The 15329-nt window shown below is 39.9% G+C and overlaps 1 protein-coding gene across 4 annotated transcripts in view; it reads right to left on the reverse strand.

Annotated features, from left to right (window-relative positions):
* The window catches only part of LOC117536481 (collagen alpha-1(XIV) chain-like), a 220089-nt gene that overhangs the window by 35336 nt on the left and 169424 nt on the right, over window positions 1–15329 (reverse strand). For all 4 annotated transcript variants that reach the window (XM_034201380.1, XM_034201379.1, XM_034201378.1 and 1 more), the window contains 5 exons: window positions 14093–14202; window positions 10013–10171; window positions 6970–7047; window positions 6378–6464; window positions 5110–5163 (listed from right to left, as the gene is read on the reverse strand). In XM_034201380.1, coding sequence (XP_034057271.1) covers window positions 5110–5163; window positions 6378–6464; window positions 6970–7047; window positions 10013–10171; window positions 14093–14202 — 488 coding nt within the window. The remainder of the gene's footprint in view (window positions 1–5109; window positions 5164–6377; window positions 6465–6969; window positions 7048–10012; window positions 10172–14092; window positions 14203–15329) is intronic.

Genomic DNA, 15329 nt, shown 5'->3' on the forward strand with positions numbered 1-15329 from the left:
ATGTTTTAGGGTGGACAGATTGGGCCATAATATTTCCATATTGTCTGTCATTCAAAAATAAAACTTCTGCCAACTGTACAGAGGCAAAGACAAACAGATGAACATCGGCTGCTTCCCTCGGTGCACGCCATTTCGTTTGACGATGTGCCAATTAGGGAGATAAGGGCTAACATCGGCCGGTGCTGATGCGGGCCTGAGGCATCCCTAGTCCAAGTTGATGAGTAGAATCAATCTTTTTTATCACCAGGCAGGCGGGCTAATGGAAAACAGTTACCCAGCAAGGAACAAGATAAAAACAACCAGCTGCTTGCTTATCTGATACATCACAAGTTCAACATACAGTAGTTTACAACGTAGAGCAATTGACAATGACAATTTAAGGTATAATGGAATATAATGTTATGAGGCTTGTTAGGCTTCTTTTAACATGCTTTTTGACAATGTTTTTGGAATTTTCCCCATTTAAAACAATCCTTCAGCTGTCAAGAGAAGTCTGTTTGGAAAAACTCCAATGATTCTAGGAGTGCTGTATCTTCTGATATTGGCTGGGATCTACATGCGCTGTGAGGCTCTGCTTTATATTCTATAACAACATATTTGACTGTACTTTGTTCCCTGGCAGTCTGGCGATTTTCTGAGCTTGTTAACCTGCTTGGTGTTTGCGTGTCCCAGCAAAGTGTGCAAAGTGCACAGGTGGGAGGATAGCTCATTTTGGTAGAAAGGGAGAATAGCTGTCTCTGAACCATGTCATTATTTATTTCAACAAAAAATACATTAAAAAAGTTAGAGGATAGCACATTTCTCAACCAATACCAATGTCAAGAACAACAATTTGGCCAATGCAGCTATTTATTAATTAATATTATGTATTCCCTTTTGTTCCAGGGGAACACATTGATGTGTATTATATCTAAATATGTGGTCTCTCAGAAATTCATCACAGTAACTTTGAATGAGCACTATGTCAACTGTTACAGCCGCTGTTACCTTGTGCCCTTAACTCTGGTTGTGTGTGTGTATGTAAATGAGCTGTGCGGTTCCTATGCTGTCAGTGGCCGTACCGACCTCGTAACATCCGCAGTGATTGGACGGACGTCACCCAATCCCCGCCCGCTTCTGCCACGTCATCCGGGGGAGGAGCATAAAGGCCGGACACGGAAGGCTCTGTATTTTGGAACAGACGCCTCAAGCCTCGCATTGTGACATTGCCATATTCTGTGATTCCTTAGACTGCCTAGCAGTGTGTATTCTGTGATTCCTTAGACTGCCTAGCAGTGTGTGTTCAGTAGGGTTCTGTGCGAGCACACTGATTAGCAGTGTGTCGTAGTATTCTGTGTTTAGTGTAGGGTTTGTGTGTGTGTATTGCGTAGATCCAGGTTGCTTAGCTCCTGTAGAACCGCATTTAGATTATTGACATTGTGAAACAGCTTAGACCCAGGTTAGCTTAGCGCCTGGAGATCAGCATTTGTGAAACTATTGCTTAGACCCTGGTGATTAGCACCGGTTGATCAGCAACAGCTGTGTTTCCACACAGCTTCCTTTTGTTTAGTGTTTTGTTCCACTTTAGAAGTGAGGTACGTTCTTTCTTTTGTAGCATACTGTGCAACTCTCTTTTGGAGTCCTTTGTTGTTAAAAGGTAACAGTTTGGTCCGTTGTTGGTCCAGGCTGTTCGTGTGGATATTATTGTGTTCAAAGTTTTGGTTACAAATAAACCACCGGTAACATATACCAATTCCAAACTGGTCGTGTCGTGTCCCTTTGTACCCCTAGCCAAGAGGGAACGTAACACAACTTTACAAAAGCTTATTCAACCTGTTATGCAATCTCATTACTTCAAAGTTAGGGTACATCAGTGTTGTAGTAGTCCTTCAAAATGACAAACGGCCTTCAGATTTGTCCTACTTTAATAAATACAAATATGCAGCTATGGAGATGTTAAGAGTACAAAGTCACACGGCAAAGCAAAACAGCCAGAGACATTGGTGCACGTCATTTCATTTGTCGATCTGCTAATTAGAGAACAAAGGGCATAGGGAACAACATCGGCCGATGCTGATGCATCCCTAATCAAAGCTGACTTGTTTTCATCACCAGACAGGCTAATGGAAAAGGGGAATGGATTTGACTTGACACATATTGTTTCAAATGTGTATGGTTTTACAATGATAATCAGCTTTTTCTTGTGTTTCTGCTCCCTCCAGATATTTTTATTAAGTTGGAAAAACTAAACTTATAGACAGAAAGGGACCAGCTCAAAGTCATACTGAACGAAACACAAACCAGAAACATGGAGCTCAAAATAAGTCTGAACGAAACCCTCATTCAGTTGATAGACTTTCCAATTTTGATCTAATATGATTTGATACATTTTCCATGGCTACTGTAATTTACACTATAATGTATAGCTTGTGATAACCCTATCATACACTTTAATGTAATGTGTTACAATGTGTTAATGTAGTTTATGTGATGTAATGCTTTGCATTTTGTGTGTCCTACTAAAGCAGGGGTGTCAAACTCAAGGCCCGGGGGGCCAAATCCGGCCCGAGACTTCATTTCATGTGGCCCCACAAGAGCTTGCAAAGAATATAATATGTTTATTATACGGTTACATGCTACTTTACAGAAGCACGTTGCCCATAAACGACATGTCCCACAATGCATCAGAAATTTGACTTTTTCTCTCCAAATATGCATTTTTCCTCATAAATAGATTTTTTTTTCAAAATGTGGCTTTTCTTTTAAAATCATATTGTGACATTCTTACTGAAGACACCCCTGTACTAAAGAGTTCTTAAACGCAAGTTTAAGAGCAAACAACTATGCCTGGGTGATAAATCAATATCATTCTAAACCATTATTAAATCGACCTTCTGGTATCATTTGGGATTAAAGCTGTTTTAGATCTGACAGGCTGCAGAACAGTGGCAGTTTCCTTTTCTTCTGTTTTTCTTTCTAATGTTCAGTGAAACAACGCCTCCTAATGTTAAGGCATCATTTCAAATGTTTGATCATTCCTAATTGTAAATAATCTTTAATGGACCCGCACTCTTTAACTACTACTAATCACATTCAAAATGAATGAATATTCGCAAAAAAACCATTCAGTTTATCAGTTTGAACATTACATATCTTGTCTTTTTTAGTGAATTCAATTGAATATCGGTCAAAGAGAATTTGAAAATCATTGTATTCCTTTTTTCATTTACAATTTTCACAACATCCCAATTTCATTGGAATTGGGGTTTGTATTTCAGAAATACTTTAAAGCAGGACTATTACTACTGTTAGGCGGTTTGTATGCGGTTGTTGTTAAACATTTGAAACATGTCAGTGGAAGATAATTACACAACTGTGAGTTACAGGATGAAATAAACACGATGACGCACATGAAAGGCCTAACAGCAAACGATACATGTGCAACTCTTCGGACACTGAATGACACAACATGTCACTACAATATGGTTTGGCGCTCAGGGAAACTCGTTTGAAGGAAGGTAGAGAACATTGTCAGAAGAGAGGAATGTATCTAAAGGGTATTAACAGCATAGAGCAACACATGTGTAAGAGCCAAAATGTACAAAGATGAAATATTTCTAATATGAAGTTGGTGCATGTTGAAAACAAGGGAACAAGGAGGTAAGTGCTGCTTCCTTGCTACACCAATGGCAATGGGATTAAAAGGCTAAACCAACATTACAATCCATTAGATTAGTCTTATTTCTGGGAGTCAGAAAAAACGTACAAACAAGGCAGAGGTGACGTTATAAAAGTGTTCAAATTGGCAAGAAGGAAAAAAATAGCTTTTGGAAAACTTCCTGTCAAACAAGATGTTGCATAGTAACCACACATCAAGGGTCCTGAGACCTTGGAACAACATTTACAAAAGGGGGTTAAATAAAGGAGCAACTTATATATATATATTTATTTTTTTATTTTGATATACTTTATTAATCCCTGTGGGGAAATAGTTACTCTGCATTTGACCCATCCTGTGTTAGGAGCAGTGTGCTGCCATTTTGAACGGCGCCCGGGGAGAATAATAACATATAACATTTGTTTTCAGAAATGTGCATTGAGGTGTTATTCCATTATCAGTCAGGTTGATGTGTTTATGGAACATTGGGTTGTCTGTATTATGTTTTGGGTTGGGTTCCATTGACAATGTTTGTAGATGTGATTGCATGATCTAGTTATCTGAGGGACAAATTGCTTGAAATAAAAAATGTAGTTGTATGCTTTTTAAATACGTGTTTATAAATATAATATATTATTATGAAAAATAAATACACAAGACAATAGGTACCTACCTTTTGTGCTTTGAAGAAATGTCAGCTCCTGTGTTTATGTTGCTGTATTGTAAGAACTGTTGTGCATTCTGAAATGGGTTTGGTTTATTTGGGTTTTTCCTTTTAAAATGTGCTTTCTATGATATTACATTCTCAGTTTGGTAAATGTGGTTTTTGGATTTTTTTAGATTTGCCAGTTTTTTCTGTTGTTAATTTTTAGGATATACTGTGGTTTCTTTTTTCTCTTTTCTGTTGTGTTTTCCGAAATGATGCTTTGTGCTCTGTATTTTGTTGTAAACTACAATAAATACACTTTCTTGTGAATTAAATAAAGAAGTGAAATATAAGATGAATGAGAAATGAATTATTGTATATTTGCTGCTTTTTCTATGATTATGCAAGTGTAAATGATGTGAGTGGGTGTGAGAACCCCAAGTGGGATTCTTTAGGGCTGCTGACTCCTAACTGAATAATTGGTTGTTCTTGTTCGACTATAAAAGAGCTTGATAGCCACTGCAGGGCCGAACATGACAACTGGCCTCTCATAGGGATTCTCACAACAGTGCCATGTGTAGTTTGATTCAAAAGCTAATCACAACACAGCACTTTGTTTTGACCCACAACGAGAAGCAACACAGTGAGAGTGTAAAACATTTGTTCAGCGTCTGCAGAAACGTTTCAAAAGCGTTCAGAAAGCTCAGCGCTTCTACTTCCTGTGCAGCAGTGGCCTTTCACACTTCTGCTGCCGTTTCTCAGAACAAGAGTGAAAACACTGTCGGAAGTCGTGACTTTGTATCAGTTTTAAAAGCAACAAACTCACCACGGGGCCTGGCTCTCCGCGGTCACCTCGGGCTCCTCTGGTTCCAGGGCCTCCCTTTAGAAGCACAAGAAGAACCATTAGAGGAGCACAATCACCACGTGCAGATGAACAGAGTCTCAATCTGTGTGTACAGAAACCCACAAAGCTGACAGCCGACAACCTGAGACACAAGACACATATTGAACAGCCAAACTGAAAAGTAAAGGTCAAATCAGTATTCAGATCCTTAAATTAGGTAGAAGTACTTCTACCACAATGTAAAAATACTTTTTACAAGTAAGAGTCCTGCATTCCAAATGTTACTAAAGTAAAATTGACAAAGTAGAATGAGCAAAATGCTGTGAAAGTGTTAAAAGTAAAAGTTCCCAATGTAGCCAAATCTGAAAACAATGAAAAAAAACACAAAAAACCGAAATTATTCAAAAGTGGAAAATAACTTGTTTCATGTTCATGAAGGAGTTATTATTTTTCAATCTCAAAGTAGAGTGATCAACTAAGCAGTTCTTGAACAGACCACAAGTAGTTTAATTGTAATCAAAATATCATATTTTGTAATGCTAAAATTCATATTTGTAAAGTTTTAAGTAGCATCAAAATAAAATACTAGTACTGTAGCTACAGTACAAGTTCTTTAATGGTACTACTATTTACTATCACTGCTTACTACTAACGTATATGTACTTAGTTACATTCCACCATTGACCCGATCATGCAGACCTGAGAGATGTCAACATTTTGGGTTTTATCTAATTTCACTTTAGTAGCCTTCACTCATGTGCCTGACCATGAAACATTGAAACCATCCAATAGCCATATGGCATATTATCATGAATGATCATTTTCAAACTATTCACAATATAACTGAAAACACATTTACATGATCATGGTTTGATTTCATTTTTTAAAAGGTACTTTTGGGCCAGAGAGCCGTTATTGGAGAACGTAGAGTGAACGAGGGAGACAGAGGGGAGGACGTTGCCCTACTAGGCAGCAGTCACTGCATGAGGACCACCAGCTCTAACCACCGAGCTATCCGGCGGCCCATGGTTTGATTTCTTTGAACACGATAAAGAATTCTTTATTAAGTTCTTAGAAAACTGTTAGTGAACCCTTCTGATTGCATTCCTGTAGCCCTATAATACTTCAATGAGATGTTTAGCCTTTAGGTGCAATCCGGACATTACACTAGTCCTTATTGTGATTTGGATAACGTTCCAATTCATTGTGCAGCCCTTGCAGAATCACTGTTAGATGTTCGTGTGACTCACTGGGGGTCCAGTAGGGCCGGGGGGGCCTTTGCTGTCCTGGGTGCAGGTGCAGGCTTTGGGCATGGCGGGGCAGTCCACCTCCTTTCTCTGGATGATGACAGCATGGTGAGGGAACACAAAGAAGAAAGAGAAATGGCAATGAAAAGGATTGAATAAAGCCAGTGATGTCACTATAGTGTTTATTTCAAGGCTCCAGAAATGGAAATATCTGGGATGTTTTTTTCCGTTTAATTTCCACCGATACAATGTTCCCAGGGAGGAAATGATAAGATATGATGTATATATTATTTAAAATGTGTGTGACTTGTCTACACAGTAAACTATTCTTAATAACTCAATGTAAGATCATTTTCATTACACTTTTACAGTACTCCTTAACTGCATTGCTAGGGTTACAAAAACCCTTGAAAAGAGGATAAACATCAAGTCAAAAATGCTGTGGAAAGAGCGTTTTGTATAAAAATAAAACTTTGAATCTGAACTTATTTCTGTTTCATATAATGCAGTGCGTTTTCCTCAGCTGTGAACATGTATTCTGTGTGCAGACCCACGAGCGTAATGAGGTTTAGAGGAAATTGAACTTTGACCTCACCAGACCAGGAAGTTCGCAGCACTTGTCTCTGCCGGCCCAGGAGGTGCTGCAGACGATGTCGAAGAGCTGCAGCTGGAACTGCACACAAACAAAACACACAACGAACTTCAAAAACACAAACCACCAAGACAATTACTTGTTATAATAATATACATTTTATTCTCAGAACACTTTTATTGTCTCCTAATTCCTTGTGTCTTTTAAACTGATAACGTATAATATTATGTTGCTGCATGTTTCCCAAAAGGTCTTTCCTTCTGATCTGGGGGGAATGCATTGTTTCATTTGTAATGTGTTATTATCTATTATGAACTGGGATATATTTGTTCTACTGATTATAAAGCCCTCATTTGTTCTATGTTCATATAAAAAGTCAAATAGATTGTTCAGTCATCTAATTAAAATAATAAAGGCACAGAGTTCAGCGTAAAAAACCTGCCGTGCCTTGAAAGTAATAGATTACTGCCCCCTGCACCTAGAATCATCCCAAACCGACTCAAAGTGCAGTAAGGTTTGAATAAAGTCAAACATAATGCTGCATGCATTCTATAACTTCCTCTGTGTAACCCACAGCAGAGAGACTACACTACATGACATGTTACTTGTTAGACGCTTTTATCCAAAGCGACTTACAGACTAGACGCCAAATTCTAAATGTGATGGGAATCAAAAGGGGGATTTTAAACAAAGCGCGATCATCTGAAGTGTTATGGTTATGTCTCATGGCAGGATTAACATCTGACATGATCTGTGCAAATGTCCCGGGGTAATGTACTGCTGTGCTGGAACCCTTTGAATCCTAATCCTGCTCTAATGCCTCACAAACAGATGACCTTACTTTGACTGCTTTCTCTGACCTGTTTGGCTAATAAGGTGAGGTGAATTGTCAGGTACACAATTAGACTATTAGTCACCACCACCCTGACTCGTGGGGTTTAAACACAGTGGGAGATTAGAGTATATTTAGCCGTGGAACACCACATTAGTCACAAGAAGTCGATAGACAAACTAAATAAGTTACAAAATGACACATTTCTGTTTTTCTTTCTTTTGACTCCCAATCAGACTAAGTACTCAGATCTTGTACTTGAGTAAAAGTAGAAGTACACTAGGCTCTTCATCTGATTTAGAATTGTGTCCATGACTCAGAGTTTACATTTTTCCTTTTCAACTAATTATCCATCGCTGTTCAAACAGTCTCAGCAACCTCTCAGAGCCATCACTTCATTCTACCGTCTTACATGAACACGGCAATTATTGGGCCACCTCCTGCCACCCAACGGCATGGCAGAGTGTATCATCACTAAGCCAGCAAATACATTGCAGGCACACACGCATTTGCAGCAACTAAATAATATTTGTATGGACCGATTAAGTGAAATTGGACAATCTCTCACAGCACACTGGTGTGCCGAGGCACAGCAGTTGAAATCAACTCCTTGGATTAAAGGACTCATCTTTCATTATGTAAATACTCAAAATCCAAAGTAGAAAGAAGAACACATTCTGAGGAGGCCAACACACAGCGAGGAGCTACACTGTGCCTTCCTCTCTGGTTCCATCCTAAAGAACCTTGCTGTTCTGTGTAGCTGCATTACTAATGTACCTACACAGTGTACAAACAATTCAAAGAAAGGATTAGCAGCTGGATATAAAGGTGGCTTGCCTCACATTAACGGTTCAGTTTTGTCTTTAAAGAATGCACATGGTTTGGGGACTGAGACCGGTGGAGAAGAAATGACACCGGTGGAGATGATGCGACACACGTGGAATTCTCCAGCTTCAGAGCACAATCAATGTCAAGGGTTTTCTCTTCAAAGGGAGATCAAAGCAATCAGACACAGAGTCTGCCTCTGCTCTTGCTCGAGGAGAGGGGCTGGACATTGATTTGTTTGCATTCATGAAGCTGCTCAAGGAAACGGCTTTGATGGAAAAAGAGATGAAACCACTCCCAACAGCACAAGATCAATGCAGTGAGCTACAGTTCCTGCAGGTTTCTAATGTCGTACAGAAGACGACCACTGGCAAGTTTTCTGTGAATATCAGTGTTGTCGTGACGATCAGTAGGAGTGTGTTTGATCAGTTATCAGTTCAGGGACCTTTTTGGTGAGCTTACTCTGCTGATGAATCATTAACAAGCCGACCTATTAAGAGGCTTTTGATAGCCTTCCTTTCGTACAGACAGTCATTGGTTTCTGTTCTTTTCACTTTCTAATACAAATCTACTTGAAACTTTGATTTGTAAGCATCATATGCAACTTGTAGCTGCTTTTTCCATATGTATTGTTCATTAACCCTGAAATAATGATTGAGTTCTGAACGCTCTTGGAAAGAGGACATTTGTGAAGTCAAAATGTTAAGTCAAATATGTCTCATAACATGATGACTGTTACCTGAGCAGGACTATGAGAAAAAGGCTTTCAAGGTTGCAGAGATTTAATACAAATATTAGCCGAGGTCCTTTTAAGAGGGGGCCAAATGCTTCTTATTATGGGGGCACAGAACCCCTCGCCCCCATTGGATTAGCTGTCTATCGCTAAGAATATAATAAAGCTTGATAGCTCATCAGGCTGTCCCTGATTTCCCTCATTTATTTTCAAGCTAGTAGCATAAAGGAAGCGGATTGAGGGAATGTCGTAAGTAAGTCAGACAAAAAACCAACCAAACCCTGGGGGGGGGGGGGGGGTTGGTGCTGATCAGAATGAGAAGTGATGGTGGCTGCTGAAGTTGTCATCATGCGTTTACAAGTTTCTAAATTGTATTTATATTTATGAACCATCCGAAATCTCACAATGACCATAACGTGCTTTTACCATTTATCCTCGTTTACCTTGAAATGGGCCTTTGCAAAAATCCAACTGCCTTTGATACGGTGGATCAAAGTTCAGGAATTCAAGTATTTTTGATATATCCTAATTCCGAGGAGGTCCAATGGAGAGAGTAAACTAATTGAAGATGCTCATGTGAATCGGGTCGGATAGTTTTGAAAAGAACACTAAGTAACTTGACTATCATTTGGGTTAGGTGTGTGTGTCGTGCTCACCGGTGCAGAGTTGTCTTTGTTCCCTCGGGAGCGAACCATCCTGCCCAGAACCTCCAGCCCGTCGATGGTGATGTTCCCCGCCGCGTTGATGTTCTTCTCAGCCACCATGCTGCAGTCGATCACCACTTTGGCGCTCGTCTTGCCGACGGCAATGTGAAGCTGCGTGAGAGAGGACACGTTCACTCAAACACTACTGTAGGCTTTCTTTAGTGCTGAATGTTATAGGGATTTATCAAACTTAGTATCCTTTAACCACACTCGTGTAAACTCTGAGTGTTGTCACCCCGCAGTGAACCTCCCCCGCGGCCTTGCGCTACCTCAGTGAATCTTTCTAAATGCAATTCAGTTTTTTCATCTGGGACGGAGGATTCGGTAACCTTCCGTTTGTGAATGTGATCACACGATGTGAAGAGAAGTGTGCTATGGTCTCCAGATGACTCCCACTGTGATACTATGTGTGTATGAAGATGCATGTACAGTACTGTGTGTAATCGTGGTCCGACAGCTTCCTTCACAAACTGTTCGATTCTGTTCAACTTTCTTTAGATGATAGAGTAATAAAACTCCACTTTGTTGTAAAATCATTGTTTATTCATGTCTCACAAGGACATTCATGTTGAATTTCAACTTAACACATTCATACAACAATTCATTAAAAAAGGACCTGAATTGATGGACAAAGGGTTTGAAAGTCCATGTTTCAAACGTGTAAATAAATTCATGTAAATATTGTGTTAACTTTTGTTTAGGTCATTTTGACTGCTACTAATCATGTGACATTAGCTCTCGCAGTTTTGTTGTGGTCAACCATTTTTTAATATTGTACTTTTCATAAATGCCCCTGAGGAGAATCAGTGTTTTACTCTCATATATATTTGAGTTATTCTATGCCGCAGTAGAACAGCGCCCTCTTGCTGCTGCTGCTGCTGTGAAATAATCAAGCAGATTTCCCTCCGAATCTAACCCGGGGACTCAGAAGCTACATCTCAGAGCAGAGGATAACAGTGTTCTTTAGTATTCAACATGTCTCAGACCAAGGAACTCTTAAAGGAACAGGATTAGGGACCCTGCACTGTATGCATCAAGTTGCCTCTGAGTGTGAGGGGCTCCTCAACTCATCTTAAGATACTTTTTTAGATAATAACTCATTAGTTTGAGATGCTAAGTCAGCATGATAGAAACTAAGTTTAGTTTGAAAAATATGTCAATATGTAGCCAGTTTTTCGTTATTTTGAGAACCTAAATCAAAATGTTCAAACAATTAAGTCAATATTTGAGGCCATTATATTATAGAACGTTTTTTTGTTAGGTGACTTCCAGAGTGTGTGTGAATACAGACTGATGCACTTTTACCCTCCGACCTGCATCAGTACTGTGATATAAATCCTGTTTAGAGGGAAGTGTGAAGCAACACTGTCCTTTCAGTCTGAACAGCTGGCATGAAGACATGTCTACACTACATTACACCCATTTCAAAATGTCAGCTTTTTAAGATTCAAAAGCCAGAAAGTGTGAAAAGAGTTAAAAGGCTGAGAAAGGCTGACCTTTTTTTGACCCCCACGGGACTATTCAAACCTACAGTGAGTTAAGAGATACAGTCGCTACAGTTCAGAGACTCTTATCAAATAGGTGATGTTCGCTCAGCCATCATCACGGAAGTGACACACACACACACACACACACACACACACACACACACACACACACACACACACACACACACACACACACACACACACACACACACACACACACACACACACACACACACACACACACACACACACACACACACACACACACACACACACACACACACACACACACACACACACACACACACACACACACACACACACACACACACACACACACACACACACACACACACACACACACACACACACACACACACACACACACACACACACACACACACACACACACACACACACACACACACACCTAGCAGAGGAGAAGAAGCTGGTAAGCTGTGCAGCCAGCAGACAGACGTGACTGCAGATCAGTCAGTGAGTCTCTCAGCACTGACACACTGACACCAACACAACACCACGAGAGCAGGTTCAGGATCAGGGCACCGCTCAACTACAGTCAGCCTGTCAGGACTACAAACACTGGCTCACTGCTCAGCAGGGTACAGGATGCAAGAGCAACAATGCCAGGAGAGGAGGAGGAGGAGGAGGAGGAGGAGGAGGAGGAGGAGGAGAGGTAGACACGACTGAGCAAATAATGATCCAGTACTCTGACTAACACGTCAATATAAAAGTCAACCAGCTCACATTATTATGAGCCGCTCAGTAAAACAAGTCTGTAACTCCAGTCCACTTTTAAATACTTTAGCAAAAATATCTAGTCAATATTTGAATATATTACACAGCATTTCAGAAGTTGTTAATACTCCCTAAAACGCTGATAATGAGAACAGGCCGTTGTAAGGAGGCTCAAGGGACTATGTACAATACGCAGAAAGAAGTCCAGTTTGATTTAACGTCTGCAATGGACAACAAACATTCGTTCTCTCCATCAAAAAACATAATGGAATACTTTTTTATATTAATTGTTATATTTGTGAAAGGCACCAAACTTTGGATTCATTCGAACTGTCAGCAGTAAAGAACAGAAACATATCACAAGAGAATGAAAGAGGTTAAAGGACAGAGTGCTGAACATCAGAGGAATCAGACAGACAGGAAGTAAACACTACAGGGAACAGTAGAATAGGGCTGTAACAAACGACTCATTTGACAATCGATTCGTCTACCCATTAATGAAACGATGAATCGATTATTCGGATTATGCCTTGCACAATTTCTCAAACACTCTTATTTAGCCATCCACTTTTAGATTTAGCTTGAGGTTGTTTTAGGCATGTGGAAACTAACAATGAAGACAATGAAGATGAATACTTTATTCAAAAATACATATATTATTAAACTGTCTGCTGAAAGATAAATAAAAAAATCTGTCCGTCAACATTTTAAACCAAAGATAGCAGATCAGATCAGATAAAAGATAACCTTTTTCATAGTCAAGTAGGGATGGGAAGGGATGGGTATCGTTAAGGTTTTAACGGTACTACTACTTTTATCGATTCCGCTTATCGATCCGGTCCTTTAACAGTACTCTTATCGGGTATTTTGAAAACTATTTTAACTAAACAAATTGTAAATAATGTGAACTTACAGAACTGTAAAAAACAAATAAAAAACAAGTATTTAAGTAAAATACAGTGGTACAGAGCAACACAGGTGGGGCATACAGGTATGCTGCAAAAGGCCTAACGGTTCTTCTGGAGGAAGATTGAGGTTGTGGTGGAACATTACGGGACTTAATGTGTTGTTGTTCAGACAAATTGCTCGTGTTACCACCCTTACTGTACATGCTAAACTCTTATTGCACTTTAGGCAACGAGCATTGTCCACATCGAGACGGGTAAAGTTTAACCACACCTTGGAGCGCTTAGTTCTCTCTGCCATCTCCGCCATGTGTGTGTGTGTGTATGTGTATGTGTGTGTGTGTTGCTGCATGTAGCAGCCGCATGTGTGTAAACTGCCCCGCCCCCTCACACACAGACAGGGGAGAAAGATCTGTAGTCTGGATTGGAAAGATCGAAAATACATCATAGACGCATTTTGTAGTCTTTTTGCATATTAGAAACGGAGTTGGCACTAAGACTGCGACATAATGTTTATGTAGCAATAATACATATGACATATATGTTTTAAATGTCTCCAGTACAGATAAAAAGACCAATAACGTTGGAGCTTAACGGCTCGTAAAACACACGTTATGACGTCACCAACGAATCGACGACTGAATTAGTTGGCAACTAATTTGGTCATCGATTAAGTCGATTAGTTGTTGCACCCCTACAGTAGAAGAAGACAGACAGGAAGTAAACACCAAAAGGGAACAGTAGAACAGCATCATTCATGTCAACAAATATCCTTGTAAACATTTTCAGGCTGAACTATACATTGATCTTGAGACTGACAGATGATCCCTGAGTCGGTGTGGAACATCAGGAAGAAGCCTGACAACAACAGAAGTTGTTCTGACCTTATGGAAGCTGCCATAGAAGAGTTTCTTTATTTCTGGCCCTTCGAAGGTGACCGTCTGGAACTCTCCTTTGTAGTCGTTGTTGAAGAATGTCAGAGTCTTTCCTCCATCTGCAGGAAGACACACAAAGTACATGTCAAAAAGAATTCCTTAGATTGAATAGTGAATGCTTCTGTCCAATGCAGGTTTTCCATTATAAAAGAAATTAGGCGAAGTCTGACTTGATATGTAGATATAGACATCAATATGGAAGTGAGCAGAGGACCTACGTTGCCCCTTTATAACAACACCAAACATTGTGCTTTCTACATTTAGCACACCATTGTGATGGATTTCTAATTAAATAAGTTATTATATAGGACAGAAATAAAAGTGTTTATGTTGTTTTCCAATAAGAAAAAGTTACCAACTGTTCTTCCCTGCATCATGTCTGCACAGCATAACCCCATTGAAGCTGTTAACACCTACAGATACTTAGGCATCACCATAGATGAAAATCTCTGCTTCAAACCACACATTGACAATCTTTTAAGGAAATTGAAATTAAAGCTGGGATTATTTTTTAGAAATAAGGCCTGCTTCTCCACAAGTGCGAGGAAACGGCTTGTAGCTGCCACATTTTTGCCGCTCTTGGACTACGGGGATGTTGTGTACATGAACGCCTCAGCTCACTCCCTTCATCTGCTGGACGCTGTTTACCATGGGGCTCTGAGGTTCATAACCAACTGTAAACCCCTCACACACCACTGCACGCTGTACGCTTTAGTCAACTGGACATCATTATCAATGCGCAGGTCACTGCATTGGTACAAACTCATCTATACCGCTATGCTTGGACTGCTACCCCTCTACATATCCACTTACATATCACACAAACAGTACAGCTATAGACTAAGATCTCAACATTACATCACTCTGTCCGTCCCCTCAGTACGCACGGTGCTTGGGAAAAAAGCCATATCATACTCTGCCCCCTCGACCTGGAACACACTTCAGCAGGAACTTAAGCTGACCACTTTGATACCCATCACGGATTTTAAACTCATTTTTAAAAAGCTGGAGAAATCATCTGTGGGTGTTTGCACCTGCTATATCTGACTGCTGTATATGGATTTTAATGACTACTTTTTTACGATGTTGTATTTTAGTGTTGCCTCTGTGTTTAGTGTCCTGTCTGTCTGTAACTTTGTGTGGTAGTGTTACCACTGACAGGTCTCTCTTGAAAATGAGACCTTGT

This window comes from Gymnodraco acuticeps, unplaced genomic scaffold, assembly GCF_902827175.1.
Source record: "Gymnodraco acuticeps unplaced genomic scaffold, fGymAcu1.1, whole genome shotgun sequence".
In the NCBI taxonomy this organism is placed as follows: domain Eukaryota; kingdom Metazoa; phylum Chordata; class Actinopteri; order Perciformes; family Bathydraconidae; genus Gymnodraco; species Gymnodraco acuticeps.